Raw genomic sequence first — 19,581 nt, 5'->3', positions numbered from 1 at the left:
CAGTTCATAAAAAATGCGATAGTTCTATTGGTTGGGTACACGAGCGGGTTTTGAATGGTGTCACGTGACCCATACCCTATGAGCTGACCCCAGCCACCAGGCCACCTTTTGGAGGACGTCTCGATTGGGCATAGGTGCCCTTTCGGGCAATAATTCACATCGTTCTATTTGCCAGTGCTTGTAATATTCTACGTAATATGGCACTTCTGCTAGTTCTACGAATAATTATCTAAGACAAATGGACCCATGGAGGATATTTAATCCTTCGTGATGAGTAAATTCTGCAAAAGAATGCATGTTGTGGTCCTAATCTCTTGAATACGTTCTAATTGTTCATTACGAGCACTCTGTGTGGTTGTGGTTGTCGTGGTCACTACATCCTTACCTCACACTTGTATGCGTGGCTATCATGGTCATTATCGTTCTATTAGCTATGAAATCATCAGGGTGAAGCCGTCTTTAACGGACCCTGTGATGTTCTTGTTAATTGCAATTTTTCATTAACTTTTTCAAACTCGTCGATTTGCTCGAGCGTTTTCTTAAATGTAGCACCGTAGTCATACTTGCTTTTTTGAGCGAGGTAGGTGAAGTAATCATGACGGATCAAGAATGGAGTGAAATCAAAATTCCCATCTTGGTCAAAAAAGAACTCTGATGCTTGGTCAGTTTCAATCAACTGAATGATTTCACTTTCGTGAAATTCAGTAACATTGTTACTTACTAAGTATTCGAATAACGAATAGCTGTGTTCGAATATCAATTTGATGAAATCCTCGTCGGAAAACACCACTGGTAAAGGCTTGCCTTTACTATCTTTACCAGCTTCCATGTGGTGCTCTTTGATAAAGTTGTTTAAGTCTCTTATTTTCATCCATTGCCTCAATTGTGGAATATACTCGTAGCCCTTGTATGAATAACTTGATAAGCCAGCTTCATGATATTCATTGACTAACAATTGTTCGAATCCATTAGGAACGTAGGTGACTTGGCCCTCCACAATAGACATTTTGAGAGGGCTCAATTCATCAAGAAGAGAAAAATGGTTGTTCCTGCAATTGTAGACCTTCAAGAATTCGTTCCTTTCCAATTCCGTCTTGGATCTGTCTCGTGTCCATTCGGGAGATAATAAGTCGTTATATCTATCTGGGGAACGGGTGGGGGTCAATGCAAGGCCAGTGATATCAATATAAAGACCAGTATCAATATCAATAAACCTGGCATCGATGTTGTTGTAACCATTCCCACTCATACGTTGAGTGATGAAGGTTCCCACATCCAAGAAGTAACGTCCGTATCTTATTTCTTGTGATGTAGCATCGTCTCCAAAGTCAACGATGATGGACTGGTTGAACGAACGGGCCATCCGATGCAACTCGTCTACCGGCATTTGTACGTCGATGTCATTATCCCATGGAAATGCCATTCCATTCCAATACCAGGATAAGAGTGACCCATGAGCGATCCAAGTAGAGAAGTTGTTCGCATTGGTAAAACGCAACCAAGCACGCAATAATCCGAACAACACTGGTGGCTGTGAATCTGTGTAATTGATGATTCCATTGAAGAATCTCCAATCGTAGTGTCCACCAAGCTCCCAGCTGGACTCCTTCTGGACAATTTTGGCTTCGCTAAAGTACTTGGGAGGGGAAAAGGTACTCATGGAAACCTTAAGCGATTCGAGGTACCTGAATTCCGTAAAAGATATGGACTGTCCACCGTCGAGTTTGGACTGGATTTCGTTCACATACTCCTCGGACTTGTCGATGAATTGCAGATGGTCCATGTGTCTGAAATACGACAAATTTGCTGGCGGTATCACAAGAGCACTGTCTCTGTTTAAATTTTCAGCCAACCTGGTTATCTCGTCTTTCACATTCACTACGATATCGGTAGACACTTGCAACTCAATGGTGTGTTCGGATCTGTAATCAGAGACGTAATCGTTGAGAAGACGGCAATCCTTCATTCTTCGTTTGGCCATGGAGACGTCCTGATTGACTTTGATGTGGATGTTCTGATGGTTGGGGAGCAACATGTTGATGGAAAGCGGAGGGGGCATGAAGTCGTTCAAGTAGGACTTGGCCTCAAGCACACGCTTGACCTTGGCTGAACGGCCTGGGTTGCCAAAGATGTGGAATCCTGTGGAGTACTTGTTGCGCTTGAGGATCTCGAGATTCTTTCTGATATCGATGGTTTCTGGCGTTGCCAGATTTGTGGCAATTACTCTGTCGAGCTCTTCGATCATAGTGTCAATGTTCTGGTCATCCACGCAGAACAGTGCCGGATCAAACAACTCGAGCCTGGTGTTCTTGGTGGGGCTGGCAGTGGTGTGGTCAAAAAATTCGCAGCCAGTCTTCTTATGGCTCAACAAGTGCTGTTGCAAGATCGACGTGTCCACGTAGTCGGCCCAGTGGAAAAACGGAAGTATCATGTCGTCCTTGGAGGCAAAGTGGCCCAGCTCGATTCGTTTGCTCACGTAGTTGAGGAGGATGCCAAAGGTGAAACGAGGGTCGAAGTGGAGCAATTCGGGAATGGCCAGCTCGTCTGGCTCTGCCAACTGTGGCGGGAGCACGAACGAGTTGAATTTCTCGTCGTTGGTCATGTCTAACTGGTATAGCTGCAATTTGCGCTGGTCGTCATCGATCTCTTCGACTGGCCTCGAGAGGTACACTTTCTGGAACTTGGCGTAGAGCTTTGCATTGAACACCGAGAAATCGGTTCTATCGTGCTGCTTCAAGAACGTCTGCTTGAGACCAGAGAGGTTGGTGGTGATGATGTCACGGATGGTGGAGTCTGGATTGTAGGTCCATAGCGAGAAGAGCACGATGTGGAGGAGCGCGATGGCGATCACCAATAGCCCAGCTCGGGACCTCCTGATGAGCATTTTGGGGAAAGACTGGGTTGAGGAGAGGGTCTGGGGGCGGAATCTACGGTTATATAACGTTGTCGGCGCATAAGCCCACCGACCAGTGGCATAGCATCGGACGGGGCTACAGATTCATAGCCTCCCCCCACCACAAAACCGGTTCGGTGATTCCAGGCTTTGTGTCAGGAGAGCGGGTTTTATCACAAGACCGCAGCCGATTTTGAGCGGCTGCGCAAGCGAAAATGCAGACAGCGAGGGTCCTGGGGGAAAGTGCTGATAGTGGTGGCGGTGATGGTGATGTTGGTGCTGGTGCTGGAAGGTGCTGCCATTGGTGCTGGTGGTGCTGGTGCCGGTACTGGGCAGTGCCAGCGTGTCGTTGGCGTCGGCATCAGCACTATTGTGGGAGGCGACTCGCCTTAGCTCCCGATTAGGGCAGCAGCCTGGTGCAGATCGTTGAGGTATTTTAGCATCAGAGCCACGCGTCGTTCGGTGCAGCGGACTGGGGTGGTTGAGTGTCTGACGGGTGTCTGACGGGTGTCTGACAGGGTGTAGTGTCTCGCAGGAGAGAGGTGGGAGTTGGGAGAATAGGCATCACGGCAAGCTATCGGCTGTGGCCCCATGTCAGATCCTCGCGAGCGTTTCCGCTCATCGCCGGTCTTCGTTTGCTCGTGTGTTTTGCGGGCGAACGTGGGAGTGACCCGCTGCGGAGTCCGCCGTAAGCCACTTTCAGGGCGCCGCGCCCACTTGGGAGGGAGCGTGCTTGGCCGCAGCAGCCGTGTGAAGTTATCGCTACTCCCAGGCCTTGGGACCATCCCCAGACACCCCCCGACAACTGTCTGGCTTTGGTTGCAGCCAAATGTGTCAAATGTTGCACCCACCCCCAAATTACGTTTGCCAAGACTTTTGCTGAACGGTACATCTAGAAGCCCCCGCCCGATCGGCAATCGCCTAAGCCCTGTTGACGCGCGCACACGACCGAGTCCAGCAAACGTGCAACCCGCAAATGAACAGGAACAACCACTACAACCCGCAAATAAACCCACCACCACCATCATGAAGTTGAAAATCGCCTGCTTGCAGCTCAACCCCGCCATCCACCAGGTCGAGGCCAACGTGGCCAAAGTCCGCACGCTTCTCGCCTCCGTCAAGGATGCCCTTGACATCGTGGTGCTTCCGGAGCTCGCCATCACTGGCTACAACTTCCAGTCGCGTAAGGCCATCGAGCCTTACCTCGAGCAGGGCGACACGGGCCGTTCGGTGGCGTTGGCCCAGGAGATTGCTCGTCTGCGTAACTGCTTTGCTGTCATTGGATATCCTGAATTGCACCAGTCCACCATCTACAACCTGGCGGTGGTAGTGGGGCCGCATGGGCAGGTGGTGCATCGTTACCGCAAGACGTTTCTCTATGAGGCAGACGAGCGCTGGGGCTGTAGCGAGAATCCGCAGCGAGACTTTGCGGCGTTCGACCTCGTACTTGACCGGGACTATTATAGGGAGACCCAGGGAGGGAGTGGGACTGCGAGCAGTGAAGGGACTGGGAATGCGAGCAGTGAAGGGACTGGGAATGCGAGCAGTGAAGGGAGCAGTTTACCGACTAGTGATGGGTTAAAGAGTGGACTGTCCCAGGGTGAGCTGTCCCAGAGTGAACTGTCCCACTTGTCCCACACTAGTAATTCGCAGGCCTCCCACACTAGTGACGTCTTTCCTCTGGCCTCGTCCCGCACCTCGGTGCGCGTCAACTTGGGCATCTGTATGGACTTGAACCCCTACAAGTTCGAAGCGCCGTTTAACGCCTTCGAGTTCGCCATGCGCTGCTACGACCAGCAGGCGCGCTTGGTGCTCTGCCCAATGGCCTGGCTCCTGCCCCATTCCCCCTCCATCGACTCCAAGCATGGCTGGTCTGCCTCCGAAAAACTCCGCCAGGGAAATGCATTTGCCCTCCGCCACTTTAGTGCTTCGCCCCGCTACGAGATCAACACTGGCAACTCCCCTCCTCCCTCTGCATCTCCCGCCAGCACTGCAGGTGACTCTCCATTCACTCCCGCAGTGCCCTGCACCTCAACGGTGGACTACTGGATTCTCAGGTTTTTTCCGTTTTTGAACCACCCGCACTCGCTCCCTAAAGCCTTCCGCTCCGTCACAGTGGTAACCTGCAATCGGTCAGGGGTCGAGCACGACGTGGTGTACGGGGGCTCGTCGTCGATCTTCCAGTTCGACGGCACTGCTCCCTCGTCTACCGCCATTGACTCCTCCAACCCCAGCGTATCGGTGCTTGGGTCCTTGGGCCAGGGTCTGGAAGGCATCCTCGTGCGGGAGGTGGATGTGGAGGTTACCCTGGGGTGAGCGGAGTCTTGAACGATGGTCCGTCCCCCGCGGCAGAACCTGCATTATCTGCCCGCTTAGGTAACTCGCCGAGTGACCTCATGCCAAGAACATTTCGCTTGCTATATGCCAGACACTATCTGAAACATTTTCCGGACTCCAGACTCTGGACCACCCTAGATGCCCACCCTCCAGATAGCCAGATCGCCAGATCCGAGGACAATCAGCCCCATCCACCGTCTGGCCCGGTATTGTTCCACCCTCAAATGCCGACACTCCATCTGGCTAAGCCTTCGCGACGTTGCTCTCCCCACCAACTCCGATTGGGAACCCGGGTGGCCCTGGCTCCAGACACTCATCCCAGGGATTCATTTAGGTTGCAGGAAAGTCTTGGCTTCTTGTTACTTAAGGGGTCGATTGTCTCCAGTTTTTTTAGGTAAGTGATCTTTCGAGCCCTAATCTAGCCAGTTAATGTACCCACCATGATCGTCCCTGGCCACCTACCTCGTAAGATCGTCTCCAAAGCCACCATGCTCGCATTGATGATGGTGTGCATTCTTCTCCTCATAACCACTACGCACATTTCGCTCCCCCACCAGTTGCATCGCTCGATCAAGCTCCATTTCAAAAACGCCTACAACCTGATCGTGGCGTCCACCAGCTTCGCTACTGACAATAACCCCTACTTCGAGGCTGCGCTTGTCCGCATCTACGACGACAAGATTGCCAACGACTGGTCCAACGAGTTGTGGGACCTCCATCGCGAAATCGACTACCCTCTTGACATCGCCCTTCCCTACTACTACCACACCCAGGAAAAGCCAGCAGCCCAGCCGTTTGACCCCAGGTTCACCATCGCCGTCTACCTCCACCATTTAGCCCTGGACCCCTCGGAGGTGCCCTTTCACTGGTCCGACTGGGTGGATGTCTCCAGGCTCAACAAGTACATTCTCAACCCCAAAAAAGTGTCTGACGCCTGCACGTCGTTGTTCGATATCAGGAGCGACAAGCAGTTGGTTGACGGGTCCACTGTTCGGGACCCCACGCACTACTGCACCAACGATGCGGACTTTGCGCTCGGGTACAGGATCCACCAGTTCGCAGGCCAGCAGACAGAAAACAACCACGAGATCCTAGGAAAGTCGTACTTGTACTCCACCGCCCCCTCTCCATTGAAATTGGTGTTTTTGACAAACGACAAGGGCTCCTACACGGTGGATGTTCAGGACCCCGACAAGCCGTCGCTCCAGCACTCGCTCCTCCAGAATGGCATGATCGAGCAGATGTTGGACCAGAACGTACTCCGCACGTCGCAGCCATTGAACGTACAAAAAGCATACACCGCATTGACATCCCTCAGGCCACTTCCGGACACTCCCCAAATGACGGAACACCAGGTCAAAATTCCGGAAGAGGCCTTTAACGTGAACCCCTACAAAATCATCGCCGACTTCGAGTCCGCTCCGGAACCCCTCTCGCGGTCCCACCAGGCATACCTCGACTCGGTGAGAAATTCCGTCGCCAACAGAGACCCTCCCAAGTTCTTCTACGAAGCCAAGCTCCTCCAGCTGGTGTCCAACAACTGGCGTGGAGAGCACTACGACTGGCGTTTTTTCAACGGAATCACCATTGGCGACGACCAGCACTTGGTAACCTTGCACAGATTGCTCAAAAACTACCTCCATTTTGCCAGAACCCACAACCTCAAGACCTGGATTGCCCACGGCTCGTTGTTGTCATGGTACTGGAACGGAATCGCATTTCCCTGGGACACGGATGTGGACGTGCAGATGCCCATCGAGGACCTCTACAAGTTGGCGCAGGACTTCAACCAGACATTGGTGGTCGAAAACGCCGCTTCTGCAGATGGCTCTTTCGACGGCATGGGACGCTATTTTGTGGACGTAGGCTCGTCCATTTCCCACCGCACCAAGGGCAACGGCCGCAACAACATCGACGCCAGGTTCATCGACATCGATACTGGCCTCTACATCGACATCACGGGGTTGGCGCTCACCGACACCCCAGTGCCTGACCGGCTCAAGTATCTCGCCAACGCCACGTCGGGAACCACCACCACCGCAAGCATCAAGGCCTACAACTGCCGCAACATGCACTACAACACCTACGACGAATTGTCGCCTTTGGTGATGACTGTAGTGGAGAACCAGGTCGGATACGTGCCCAGCAACTTCATCGTGGCCCTCAACGCCGAGTACTCACCCAGAGCCATGACCGAGCTCTTCCACAGAGACCACTTCTACAACTTTCACTTGCGCATGTGGATGCCCACCCAGACAGTGTCGGACTACATGACACTGGCTGAGCAGTGGTTGCACATGCGTAACTCGACGTTGAACAACCCCAGAGTGATGGGGGAAATCCGCACCCGTGACTTCAAACTGGCTCAGCTCAAGTCGCTTGGCCTCGACGACCACATCAACCTTTTGCAGGACAACGGGTTCTTTGGTGAGTACTACAAGACCAAGCAATTCACCTGGTTGCACCAGCAGGAAATGACGCTTCTTTTGGACCCACACGGCCAGCCGCAGGCTCATGCCAACCTCTTGAAGAGGTACTCGCCTGGAACGGGGCTCAAGCCAGATGTTTTTATGGACCTGGTGATGCGGGACATGAAGAAGTTCAGCTACTCCACGCGCATGAATGAGATCCTTGCCTTGTCCAGCTTGTACGGCAACTAGTTAGCATATAGACTTATAGACGAAGAAATTCATACTTGTAGTGATAAGATGGGAGGAATGAAAAATAGACGACTGGAAAATTAGTGTACCTCGGGGGTTGTCAATCCACGGGTATAACGACCGAGGGAAATTGGAAACATCTAATTAGACGAATAATAGGAAACTCGTAGAAACACCAAACTTGTCCATTCACGAGAGATAAGACAGGAGATAGAGGTTAGAAAAAAAAATAGAACAGGACGAATGCAGGGAAATTAGAGAGATTTTGGCTCTTGGTTCATTCACGGATATAATGATGGAGGGAAATTAGCAAATTATAGAATAAAGGCGAAAAGGTAAGGAAATTTAGTGCACCTCGGGTGCATGTTTACTCCGTCAATTCACGGGCGGTAAGACGGAAGTTAGATGGTTAGAACTAAATATAGAATAAGACGGGAAAGGTTGAGGAAACCACCAGACTTGCTTGTCGCCTGGTCTTCTGGGCGATATCGACGGAGGAAAAGTCGAATCAAATATAGAATGTTGAAGAAAAGAAAAAGGAATTAAAGATGATTAGTCGAAAGAGACTTCTTTGTCGACTGGCCCGAGCGATAAGGCAAGATGAAATTGGAGGGTGATGGAAGCAATTCAAATACAGAACTAAACGAAAAAGGAATTAAAGAAAATTAGTCACATCACCTTCCGGCTTGCTTGCTCGTTTTGTCAATTGACACACCAAACTCGGGCGATAAGGCATGGAGTGTGTTTATGATGCTTCGTAGTATGTCATTCGAATGTAGCATCTAGAGTAAAGACAAAAAGGAATTCACGCAATTAGTCGAAAGTGCAGTCGATAAGACGGTGCATTTTGTCTGACGAGTGTCCCCGCGCCAGTTGTTCCGAAGATGTGCATAGGGGCAGCCAGGCGAGCGGCGGAAACAGCACACGAAACAAGGAAGGTGGAGGACAGCAACGCCGTGAGCCTTCGATTCGACACATGCGGTAGGGGCGACTCCCAAGGCGGCGATCATGACTGCCATGACGTAAAGAGAAGCAATCGTCCCGGTTGCATCATGACACCAAAACCGGCTGGTGATAACGGAGGCCGCACAGGTGTCGCCACGTGATGGCGGTAACAGTGCAGGTTGCAGATAACGCCAGGTTACAACCAGTGGCGTTACTGGTTACGCACCATGAAACCTGAAACGAAATGGTTAGCACCACTGCTACCACACATAGAAGCAGACACTCTATGATCAGGAGCGAAGCAACGAACATCATCCAGGGGGGTCAGGGGACCGTGCATGCGGTCGTGGCCAAGATAATGGCCGGGCACACTTGCTCAGTGGCTGGCCCCGCCAGTGGCAGCTTCCTTTGGGAGATGCAGACACTGTTGGTGGAAGAAGAAGAAGCAGCAGCAGCAGCAGCAGCAGCAGCCCGGCATGGCGCACTGCCGATAACACTGACAGCCAGCCCCTTGGTGGGGGCAGCGCCATCCGCTGGGGTCCGTTCCTGGCACCACGTCTATCGCGCGCCTGCGCGCGCCTACGTGCACCCGCACACGGTGCCGCCACTAGGGCTCGGACACCCCATGACCCCGCGGGTCACCCCGCTGGCACAAAAGAAATTCGGCCCGATCGGGAAGCGGACCAGGTGCAGGCGCGTCGTTTCTTTTGAGGCAATCATAGCCCTTTCTCAATCTGGAAAATACTAGAAAAATTTTCACTGAGGCGATTAGCCTGAACGCCTTTTGTGGTGGGCAGTGGTAGTTTGTCCGTATATATAACTCGCAATCCATCTCCGAATTTTGGTTTTTTTTCTTTCTTACCCATCCACCTAAGTTCAAAATGCAATTCAAACAAGTCGCTATTGCTTTAACTGCTGCCACTGCCGTCTCCGCTGCTAACGCTTCCAACGGCTCTAACGGTTCTAACGGATCCAACCACTCCTCTTCTTCCAACGCCGCCGGTGTCTCCAACGTTAACATCGTCGGTGCCGCTGCTGCTGCTGCCGCTGGTGTTGCTTTGTTGTTCTAAGCAGTGAGGATACGGAATGCTTTCCGTACCAAGGTCGGCCGAGCCAGTCTCACTGGCCCAAAACTTCATAGAGTGACCAGCAACTAGTCTAATAATTGTTTAATTAATAATACATTAAGTTTAATTAATTAAGAAACCACATTTTTTGTAGTGTAGTCGTTCCGAGCCTTCCACGGTATCGTCGGGTGTCGTGGGTGCAACTGAGCCATCAGCCGCTCCAGCTCCATTGGGTCAGTGCTTCCTGGTCTGCCTTCGAATCCACGATCCTTGTTTCTTCGATACCCCCTACAAACTTTGGTTAGACGATCCAGAGCAATCTAATTTCGTGGTTGGTGTTCCATCCTAAAACTCTCGAATTCGCGCCCAAAACGTATCCTCGTGCCTCCCGCCCCCGTGCACGCCTTGTTGCATAATCCCTCCCGGCCTTATTGTTAGATGTGTTGCGTCGTCTAAAAAAATAGTGCGGGGCACCACATTTGACCACATAAATGTCTGCCGCGAAATGTTTACCCGAACTACCCTGCCAGAATGTGTAGCGGCGCCTCCTAATTGTCGCACGGTGTTGTGACTTCAAACCATGCATGAATCGACAATTCCGCACCAACCTAAAAATAGGCGCAAGGGGAAGGATCAAAAAAAGAACCCACGCCGGGAGTCGAACCCGGAATCTTTTGATTAGAAGTCAAACGCGTTAACCATTACGCTACGCAGGCGCTCGTTGTGCAGAAGTGGAACGCGAATAGATATATTGATCAGTCTGTAAATTACGTAATAAGGATTAGGTAATACAGTTGGGTGAGAAAATATATTTAGAAAGGCTAGAACCGTGATTTAAAGAATAAAGTATAAAGATGATATGAAACAAGAACAGAGCTCCAAAATGCGGTGAATCACGGACAGAACTCCAAAGGTAAATGACATAAAGAACTCAGAACAAGATATCTATAAAAGGGCAAGAAAGTATATAGATTAAATATTCAAGGAGTTATCACGGAGATCTAGATACAGACAGATAATTCCGATCCAGAGAGTGACGGGCTAACGAGTATAAGGAAATATAAGAGTTAATTAGGACTAAGACGTTTCCTAAAAGTTATAAGCTACTGCTGAGAAGACAATAGTATTTAACCTAGCTTTATACCCAGAACCTAAGTTTAATCTGTTACCTTTGGTAGAGCCATTAAATATTAATTTTACATGTTTGAAGTAATTCTACAATTTGAAGAGTCAAGGAAAGCATTTCTTTATACGAACGGAATCTTGTTATCATTACTTATAAACATAGCTGTTCCGTACTATGTTTATAAAGTCACTAGTTTCATACTTACTAGTATTAAACGTTGCGTTGCTGGCAGCAACTAATAACTCAACAGCTAAACTTGCAGGTAATGTGGGAGAAGACAGTCAAGGCTTAAGCCCAGATGTGAGTTTAAACATACTGAATGGCACTTTGTATAGAGGGTTAGATGTCGATGGCGGGAATGTTAATAATATTACTAAGCGAGAAGGTATTCGGAATTATCTAAATACAGCTTTCAATGGGGGTATTATCTTTGAATCAATTAACGCAGCAATATCATCGTGGCTTAATACTTATTATCTGGCTATCAAAATTGTTAAACAGCAGTCTGATACGCATAACTGCGGCATAGTGCAGAGTGTGACTGTTGACAATATGAGATACATATACTCGTCGAATGGCAGGAACTGTGACACTACAGCTAAGGCTGCGACTATCGAGGGGTCTTTAAGGAAGGCGTTTGATACGTATAGAAAGAATAACTATAGTTGCGTGTACTGCATGGAGCTAACATATAGTGGTGCTTGGGTAGGGTATCTACTAATAGGACCTAATTACAACTGGCCTGATGACCTAACGTGTGGAGACAGCAATGGAGGTCAATGTGTAAAGGGTGGCAAGAATGATGTAGTACTATAAATGAATTCAATAAAATAAAATAAAATGAATATGATAAATAAATGAAATGAAAGCAGAGGTTAAAGATTGGGTAATTTGATATACAAAAGAAAATAAGATGAACAAAGTCAAATCATAATATCAAACAGACAGAAATAGCCCACAAAGAATTGAACAAGCCATTGAGAAGTTATGCCTTAAATCGATACGAATTTCCGACAGACCACTTACCAATGTTAGACTTTGAGCTGAACCATACCTACACTGAAAGTATTAAATGTACCCCATTTTCTGCAGATTTAGGAAGACAAGACCTGATTACACTAGTAATTACGTAATAATGATTGGTTAAATATTATTGAGCGCGACATTGTCTAGCACGTGATGTGACATATCGTGCTCCTGTCATACTATTCAAACTAACGATAACTACGTTGAAATACCATGAAATACCATCAAGCAATGTTTCCATTGAAATCGTTCTTCGGTCATCGTTTCTTGCTCTGGTTATTTTTTGTCTGCCTCTTTTGGCCGAGTTTAGCAATTTTTCCATAATACTGTAATTATTTAAAATTTATACCTTCTTCTCTAATCTCAACTTCCTCAACCTTGCAAAGTCCTCCGATTCTATCAGGACGAATCATTGAACCTCTGTAGTGGGAGACTCGGTAGTATCTTCCTTGAGCCTATACTCTGCTCGATCGGTTGAATGATCCAAGATTTGTAACACTGGCAATTAAAAGCCACACCTGAATGTTTACTGTTTGCGCCATGCAGTTGGACCAGGGCTGAGTACGGATATTGTACAGCAAGGCTGAATATCTGCAACTGATAAGAGCACTTGGAGGGCTTAGCATACCAGACAGTTGGTTCAACAGTATCTGTCATGGTTCTTGACTATGACGGCTGTTTCGAAGTGTCTCGCATATCTCCCCAGATGCAGCAGAATCAGTTGGGTATTGACTAGTTGGTCTCCTGCCTTGATTATGTGCACCCACGAGATCAGATCGCGCGATAAGGATTGTTGCGATGGCAGAAATCAGTTGTGGCTGAAGCTGGGGTAGAATGGGGAACCCCAAAATACCCAAATAGGAACTACACCCCGCTCTACCCATACTCCAATCAGCTGGCACCTCCTCTGTTGGTGACTGCAAGGAATATTGCTATTCCAGTCAGTATCTGAGGGCAGTCTGGGTCCTCCTATAAAGAATATAATTAAAAAAAGGGACTCAAGGTATTCCCCTCCCAATCCTGCTGATTCGTAAAATAGGGAACCCCTGAATCATGAGCAGGATTAGCTTGGCTGAAATTTATTAAAAGCATAGAGCCAAGAATCCATAAGCAAGGGTCCAGTTTATCTTGGCCACCACCTGGTAGCCTTTTATCCGGCCACGATTCTTGAAGTGCGCACGCATGGTTCCTGAATTTGGAATTTGGAACTTGGGGTTGCTCTCCCAGCATCACGTGCACCACCAATCAATTGAAATCCCCACATCTACTAGTTGACTCTAGACTGCCACCATCATGTCTGACGACGAGAAGAAGAAGAGATCGGTCAAAGCCTCGGGGTTGACCGAGGAGCAGAAGAAAGTATGTCGTTCCGTGCGTTCCACAGTCCATTACTAACGCCATAGGCCCACCATATAGCTTCAGAGCAGAAGAGAAGAGAGAACATTCGGTCTGAGTTCGACAAAATAGTGTCGCTCACTCCCACGCTCAACGAGCTGGAGAATCGGTCGGAGTTGAACATCTTGACCAAAAGTGCCGACTTCATCGACCACTTGAAAGAAGAAAACCGCAAATTGGTGGAGTTGTGTCGGGCCAACCACATTGAAGTACCCCAAGATTTGTACTATACGGGTCCCGCAAGCGACGGCAGTGATGTGACCAAGTAGACTAGAGAGGCTCTGTGAGTCTATACAAAAATGACGAAATGTATTTTACTATTTAATGATAAAACAGTATGTGGATGTATATAGCAGATTTGACCTCGATGTTATTATGTACATGGCATACGTGAAAATAACGATGAATCAATGAATCTGATGCCACTCAATGGACCAGTAGATATATATGAATCCAATCAAACAATATGGCTTCGGTTGCAGAAAATCGAGTATAAGGAGTAAGAAGATATTGGTATTTCTTTCTGCTTATACCTATGTTTCAACTCTCCAGATTAACCCATAATTGTATTGAACTCCTTCTGAATTATATATGTGTTTAACTGGCAAGAACTCAACTGACCCTGGATACTCTGTTTCCAATTCCTTATACAACAGGCTTTTAGTTATGAGTTGGATATGATGGATGTTTTTGTTGAACTTGATCACCTCCTTCACTTTATCGCTGGAATTGGTGAATAAGGTGACAAATTGTAACTTTACTTTCCCTATCTGGACGACTCCACGATCCTCGAAGGAGTTTATCAACCTGTCAAGCTCGGTCTCGTCAGTTTCAGACTCGTCGTCACTGTCGTCATACATTCCAACAATATCCTTGTAACTAGTTCCACTCCATTCTATATCAGCAGCTCTCGGAAGCTCAGATACCTCGGCAATCACCAACAGCTTTCCAATAGAGTCTGGGTAGTTCTTCCACGTATCTCTCGCAATACTGACGGTACTGGATTCTTTGATAAAGCAAATAACAAGTGCAAGTTTCTCTGTACCTATCAAAGCCTTCACCCGGTGTAAATGTTGGAGGGAAAGCACTGAATTGAATCCAGTGTGGCTTGCAGAGATCTCCATGGAAGCTGGAATTAATGGGATTTGTCCAGACAATGATACCAGATGGTACTCGGTTTGCTTTTCAACAATGCATTGGGAATATGGCCCGATATTCTGTGGAGCCCAGAACGATCTTGATCTGACATGGAGTCCCAACTTTTCCGATGCAGTTTGATTCTTCAATACTATGCACGATAATTGCACTTCTCGTGCAAGTTCAGTTTGAACACAGACTCTTGACGGAGGCAAGTACAAGCCCTGGAACTGTTTTGAGTAGATTTCATTTATATGAGCAAAGTCACCCATGTTGGCTAATAGAAGGGTTATATGTTGGATATCATTGAATCCAAGTTCATTCAGGATGAGGTGCTTCTGGAGTTGCTCGAAGATATCCTTTGCTTGTTCTTCCAATGCAGATCTGTCACTAGTCAAGTTGGATACGTATAGTTTTGTGGCCGTCGAAACGATACTTGGGGATACTGCTGAAATTTCCCCAGGGTCCAGCAATGATAAAGCATCCAATTTGGGTTCACTTGTAAGATCGTCAAGCATTTCTTCAAAATTTTCTTCCAAGAGGACTGGACTGGGTAATTCGAGGGATTCGGGTTCCTTATGTTGCTGCTCAACCTTGATTTTCAAATACGAAACGTCGTCATTAGAATGGTTCACGATTTCCTGGTCCACTATATGCAACTTCTTCTTGAAGAATGGGGCATCCAACACGATGGTTTCAAACTCGCCTCCCTCTCCACATATATGCACTTCGTACATACTGTTGAGCTTGACTAGATGAGGAAATAATTGGGAGATTGACTTGCCCAAATGGCTTGAGTTCAATCCAATTGCTGCAACTTTGATGATTCTGGCATCGAGACGACTGTTGCACATTTCTTGCATTAATTCATATTGGTTCAGCTGCCACAAGTATGTCAAGGAAGTTAAGCCCAAACGGTCACACACGTTTTCAACTCTTGTTCTTTGGTAATGAGACAAAATTGCACCACAACTCACACCTTGAATGTCTGGATGTTTCTCCAAGACTGTCGATAACAATTGATGCAAATCCTCAATTTCATCGTTCTCGGTGATGGAATACTCCAAGCTCTGGTTAGTAGAGCCTCCAGTAATTGCTTGTCTATACAATGGGGTCTCCAAACACTGGGAATAGTGCTCAATGATATCATGTCCTACAGTCTGGAACATAAACGAATCGATTTCATCATCGTTTGTTTGGGGGTATAAGTTTGCAAGGGCTACCAACTCATGGCCCTGTGATAAGCATCGATGTATATTGAAGAATGAGTCTTTTCCTCCTGAGATCAATGCCACAAACTTCATGGTATTGTAAGGGGACTATCGGTATGGTTCCAGCTACAAACTGCAAGATGCCCGGGAGTAATCGTAACCTGTAACGGGACCCACTGCCTGACAGAATCTGTAATTATCCCCCCAACATGTAAATAGAAAATGAAGGTCACAAGCGAGGACTAGGATTTACTCGCCCGCGTAAATATAGGGATACTCGCAGAGGTGCAAAAATTTTCAATGGCATCTACCGCGCGCCAACTTTATAAAAGGAGTTCAATCTCGTCTTTTGAAATATTTCTCCTTAGATTAAGACAGTCAATATGCCTCGTATGTACTACGCAATACTAACTTAGCAGCAACTTCATTAAACAATCAGTAGCATGCTACTCTTTGTTGAGGTTCGGGTCCTCTTCTTTGATTTCATATCAGATTATTTTAATTGTAACTGAACTCCCGACACTTCAGTTACAAGCTTGGGGAAAAAGTGACCTGGTCAGACAGAGTTTGATACTATGTCTATCCAGCACTGTCTCACGGCACACCGTAATGGTGGCCTGACAGGTTGTCACTTGATCCTTGATGTCTAATATTCTGTAATATCATCGTAAGCTCCCAGCTGTCTAAGAACGATTTATATGAATGTATTCTAACATTTCAGGTGCTCCAAGAAGTTACTCCAAGACTTACTCCGTCCCAAAGACCCCTTACGACTCTGCTCGTTTGGACGCTGAATTGAAGTTGGCCGGTGAATACGGTTTGAAGAACAAGAGAGAAATCTACAGATTAGGTTTCCAATTGTCCAAGATCAGAAGAGCTGCTCGTGACCTTTTGACCAGAGATGAAAAGGACCCAAAGAGATTGTTCGAAGGTAACGCTTTGATCAGAAGATTGGTGAGAATCGGTGTCTTGTCCGAAGACAAGATGAAGTTGGATTACGTCTTAGCTTTGAGAGTCGAAGATTTCTTGGAGAGAAGATTGCAAACCCAAGTCTTCAAGTTGGGTTTGGCCAGATCCATCCACCACGCCAGAGTCTTGATTACCCAAAGACACATCGCTGTTGGTAAGCAAATCGTCAACATCCCATCTTTCACTGTCAGATTGGACTCCCAAAAGCACATTGACTTCGCCCACAACTCCCCATACGGTGGTGGTAGAGCCGGTAGAGTTAAGAGAAAGAACCAAGGTAAGGGTGCTGAAGAAGGTGCTGAAGACGACGAATAAATTATTTAATAATAGTCTTGTATTTACTTCACCATTTTTAATAAAATTGGTTTTCCATCTTTCCTTTAGTTCTGTTTATGTAGTTTAATGAATTTATCAATTAGAAAATCAGTAGACTAATAATCATATGGGTACTGCAAATTACTATTCGTCACTTCGATGTCAGTAGGCTAATAATCCTAAGAGTAACTGCAAAGTAATGATAACGAAGGCACAAGACCCCATTATCGGGCATGAGATAGGAGCGCTATCCCCGGTAGAGTCTTTCTTGCAGGGATTACTATTGAGGAATATTAGGTGGTAGGGTTATACCTGCCATTACTATTAAACTTAAGCGTTGACTATATTAATACGACTAATATAAGTACACTACGGCCTCTTACAGTAGGAACCGTCAGGGCCATCTACCTACCCTGTACTATTGATATTGATGCCTATAATATATCTGAATGGGAAATGCTATAGGTGAACGTAGCACGTGCATGAGGGCCCGAGCCCTAAGGTGTGCGCAGAACAAACCTGTACGAAATAATGAAAATTTTCGACCTGCGACTGGGTCTCACTCTCTCTAGAAAACTTACATACACTATTCGAGACTTCTCTTTTGAATAGTTCACCAAAATCAATACAAAATGGGTAAATCGTATGTGAATAGAGGATAGATTATATCTATGGAACAACTGGAGAAACGATCAAACAGACAGGCACATTAGAAACTTCCAACAGTCCAATAGTCAAAGACCTAACTTGGGTGAAAATTGTGATAGAAATGATGGGATAAAATTTCGAAATAGAAGACCACAAATTTAGTCGATACAGAATGAAGGCATAGTCTAGATCATCTCATCAACAGTTGCTCTGCCCCAGAGCTTTATACTAACAATATAGTCGTGGTTACAGATCCGGTACTCGTTACGCTTTCCAACGTGACTTCAAGAAGCATGGTGTCATTCCATTGTCCACCTACTTGAAGACCTACAAGGTTGGAGACATTGTTGACATCAAGGCCAACGCTGCCATCCAAAAGGGTATGCCACACAAATACTACCACGGTAAGACTGGTATCGTTTACAACGTCACCAAGACCTCCGTCGGTGTTATCATCAACAAGGTTGTTGGTTACAGATACCTTGAAAAGAGAGTCAACTTGAGAGTCGAACACGTCAAGCACTCTGCTTGTCGTCAAGAATTCTTGAACAGAGTCAAGTCCAACGCTGCTTTGAAGAAGGAAGCCCGTGCCAACGGTAAGACCGTCAACTTGAAGAGACAACCAGCTATGCCAAGAGACTCCAGAATTATCTCTACTGAAGGTAACGTTCCTCAAACCTTAGCTCCAGTTCCTTACGAAACCTTCATTTAAATGTATTTGTATGGTTTCAGCAGAGTTGGTTTACAATTGCAGAATTCTAAGCTTTCTTTGTATTATAAAGTATATACTAATGCACGTAAAAGTAAGATAATCGAACGTAAGCAGCGGACCATCGAAAGCTACCCATACTAGAATATCCGTACTTTACACACTTAGAAATTGTTCGTATTTGTGGTGAATCCCAAGATCCGGTCACGTGCTGCACTGTGTCCTCAATCGTACGTCATCATTTATCCTACGGCCAGTAATTAATCGTTGTTGTTCACCAATGGCTGAAGTTTCGTCGGAAAAGGCAGTGCTGCCATCTGGCACTGAAGCTCCAGCTTCAACTCAAGGTTCGCTTTTTAGCAATGCTTTGCAAACATGGACCGAGATCGACTTACCTTCGCTACAAAAGAAACTTGATGATCAAGGGATAGAATTGAAAGACGAACAGAAGACATCGCTTATCAGTAGAAAGAACCTTGCTTCAAAGACCAAGGAATTCAGGAAGTTGGAAGATGAAGAGAAATTGGAGCAAATAAAGCCTTTATTGAAGTTATACCAGAATGAGATCGATACACTCACCACTAAGAAGAAAACGGTGGAGAACTATTTCTTTGGTCTTTACAGGTTATTGGCAGAAGCTCCAGATCCCAGACCATTGTTAGAAGCTTCATTGGACTCTGTTATGGACTCATCCGAGTCGCAATCTTTAAAACGTGAGATCAACAAATTGAACGAAGAGTTGGCCAGGAAAGCCGATTATGATCAATTGAAACAAAGGCTATTGCGAACCGAACAAAAATCAGCAGAAATGTTGAGTTTAAAGCTTTCTGCCAAAGAAGATGAGCTCAAATCATTGATCGACGAGAAAGAGTCTAATTGGTTCAAAAAGGAAAAGCATTTGGAGGGACAGGTAAAAGAGGCCCAGAAGAAGATCGAAGAGTTAAGAGCTTCCCAAGAGGTCACCGAATTACAATTGACAAAAAATCGTCCAAAGGAAGACCTTTCTTCATCTGCATCGATTTTGGCTGAATTAGATATTGTATCAAGAGATGCAGAATCGTCAAAAAAGAGAATTCTTGAGTTGGAGAAGCGAAACGAAGATTTGAGAAGGGAGTTGTCCATGGCTAAGAACGACTTTGATTC

At 46.8% G+C, this 19,581-nt stretch overlaps 9 protein-coding genes and 1 non-coding gene across 10 annotated transcripts; 6 read left to right on the top strand and 4 right to left on the bottom strand.

Annotated features, from left to right (window-relative positions):
- Positions 1-228: 228 nt before the first annotated feature.
- CANTADRAFT_27165 (uncharacterized protein) lies at positions 229-2,908 on the bottom strand. The gene has a single exon (XM_020208021.1). The coding sequence runs from the start codon at positions 2,882-2,884 to the stop codon at positions 443-445; it is 2,442 nt and encodes an 813-aa protein (XP_020062396.1). The 5' UTR covers positions 2,885-2,908; the 3' UTR covers positions 229-442.
- A 1,011-nt stretch (positions 2,909-3,919) lies between these two features.
- On the top strand, positions 3,920-5,209 carry CANTADRAFT_91732 (amidase; the record flags this gene model as incomplete). Its single annotated transcript, XM_020211855.1, has 1 exon — positions 3,920-5,209. The coding sequence occupies one exon, from the start codon at positions 3,920-3,922 to the stop codon at positions 5,207-5,209; it is 1,290 nt and encodes a 429-aa protein (XP_020062395.1).
- Positions 5,210-5,784: 575 nt separating this feature from the next.
- On the top strand, positions 5,785-7,881 carry CANTADRAFT_42865 (uncharacterized protein; the record flags this gene model as incomplete). The annotated part of the gene is made up of 1 exon (XM_020208926.1): positions 5,785-7,881. A coding segment is annotated over one exon (2,097 nt), but the record flags the coding sequence as incomplete, so codon positions are not given.
- A 1,782-nt stretch (positions 7,882-9,663) lies between these two features.
- Positions 9,664-10,089, bottom strand: CANTADRAFT_303018 (uncharacterized protein). Its single transcript, XM_020208345.1, has one exon. The coding sequence runs from the start codon at positions 9,972-9,974 to the stop codon at positions 9,744-9,746; it is 231 nt and encodes a 76-aa protein (XP_020062393.1). The 5' UTR covers positions 9,975-10,089; the 3' UTR covers positions 9,664-9,743.
- Positions 10,090-10,545: 456 nt separating this feature from the next.
- On the bottom strand, positions 10,546-10,618 carry CANTADRAFT_t218. Its single transcript has one exon. It is a non-coding gene; the product is annotated as a tRNA-Arg (tRNA).
- An 84-nt stretch (positions 10,619-10,702) lies between these two features.
- On the top strand, positions 10,703-12,002 carry CANTADRAFT_27162 (uncharacterized protein). Its single transcript, XM_020208019.1, has one exon. The coding sequence runs from the start codon at positions 11,203-11,205 to the stop codon at positions 11,842-11,844; it is 642 nt and encodes a 213-aa protein (XP_020062392.1). The 5' UTR covers positions 10,703-11,202; the 3' UTR covers positions 11,845-12,002.
- Positions 12,003-13,165: 1,163 nt separating this feature from the next.
- Positions 13,166-13,880, top strand: INO4 (Ino4p). Its single transcript, XM_020208018.1, has 2 exons — positions 13,166-13,413; positions 13,458-13,880. The coding sequence occupies exons 1-2, from the start codon at positions 13,348-13,350 to the stop codon at positions 13,716-13,718; spliced, it is 327 nt and encodes a 108-aa protein (XP_020062391.1). The 5' UTR covers positions 13,166-13,347; the 3' UTR covers positions 13,719-13,880.
- On the bottom strand, positions 13,503-16,042 carry CANTADRAFT_27159 (diphthine--ammonia ligase). The gene has a single exon (XM_020208017.1). It carries the CDS (start codon positions 15,888-15,890, stop codon positions 13,983-13,985), a length of 1,908 nt encoding a protein of 635 aa, XP_020062390.1. The 5' UTR covers positions 15,891-16,042; the 3' UTR covers positions 13,503-13,982.
- Positions 16,043-16,184: 142 nt separating this feature from the next.
- On the top strand, positions 16,185-17,189 carry RPS9B (40S ribosomal protein uS4). The gene has a single exon (XM_020208016.1). The coding sequence runs from the start codon at positions 16,500-16,502 to the stop codon at positions 17,079-17,081; it is 582 nt and encodes a 193-aa protein (XP_020062389.1). The 5' UTR covers positions 16,185-16,499; the 3' UTR covers positions 17,082-17,189.
- Positions 17,190-17,713: 524 nt separating this feature from the next.
- Positions 17,714-18,542, top strand: RPL21A (60S ribosomal protein eL21; the record flags this gene model as incomplete). Its single annotated transcript, XM_020206237.1, has 2 exons — positions 17,714-17,724; positions 17,970-18,542. The coding sequence occupies 2 exons, from the start codon at positions 17,714-17,716 to the stop codon at positions 18,439-18,441; spliced, it is 483 nt and encodes a 160-aa protein (XP_020062388.1). The 3' UTR covers positions 18,442-18,542.
- Positions 18,543-19,581: the final 1,039 nt, after the last annotated feature.

This window comes from Suhomyces tanzawaensis (assembly GCF_001661415.1).
Source record: "Suhomyces tanzawaensis NRRL Y-17324 unplaced genomic scaffold CANTAscaffold_7, whole genome shotgun sequence".
Classification (NCBI taxonomy): Eukaryota; Fungi; Ascomycota; class Pichiomycetes; order Serinales; family Debaryomycetaceae; genus Suhomyces; species Suhomyces tanzawaensis.
Note: the sequence above shows the minus strand (reverse complement) of the source record. Positions and strands in the feature narration are given on the sequence as shown.

Excerpts from the sequence above, each read along its gene's own strand:
- CANTADRAFT_27159 (XM_020208017.1), bottom strand. The coding sequence starts at position 15,890 with ATGAAGTTTGTGGCATTGATCTCAGGAGGAAAAGACTCATTCTTCAAT.
- CANTADRAFT_303018 (XM_020208345.1), bottom strand. The coding sequence starts at position 9,974 with ATGAAGTTTTGGGCCAGTGAGACTGGCTCGGCCGACCTTGGTACGGAA.
- RPS9B (XM_020208016.1), top strand. The coding sequence starts at position 16,500 with ATGTATTCTAACATTTCAGGTGCTCCAAGAAGTTACTCCAAGACTTAC.
- INO4 (XM_020208018.1), top strand. The coding sequence starts at position 13,348 with ATGTCTGACGACGAGAAGAAGAAGAGATCGGTCAAAGCCTCGGGGTTG. Across the intron at positions 13,414-13,457 it reads TGACCGAGGAGCAGAAGAAA|GCCCACCATATAGCTTCAGA; the intron begins GTATGTCGTTCC and ends CTAACGCCATAG.
- CANTADRAFT_27162 (XM_020208019.1), top strand. The coding sequence starts at position 11,203 with ATGTTTATAAAGTCACTAGTTTCATACTTACTAGTATTAAACGTTGCG.
- CANTADRAFT_27165 (XM_020208021.1), bottom strand. The coding sequence starts at position 2,884 with ATGCTCATCAGGAGGTCCCGAGCTGGGCTATTGGTGATCGCCATCGCG.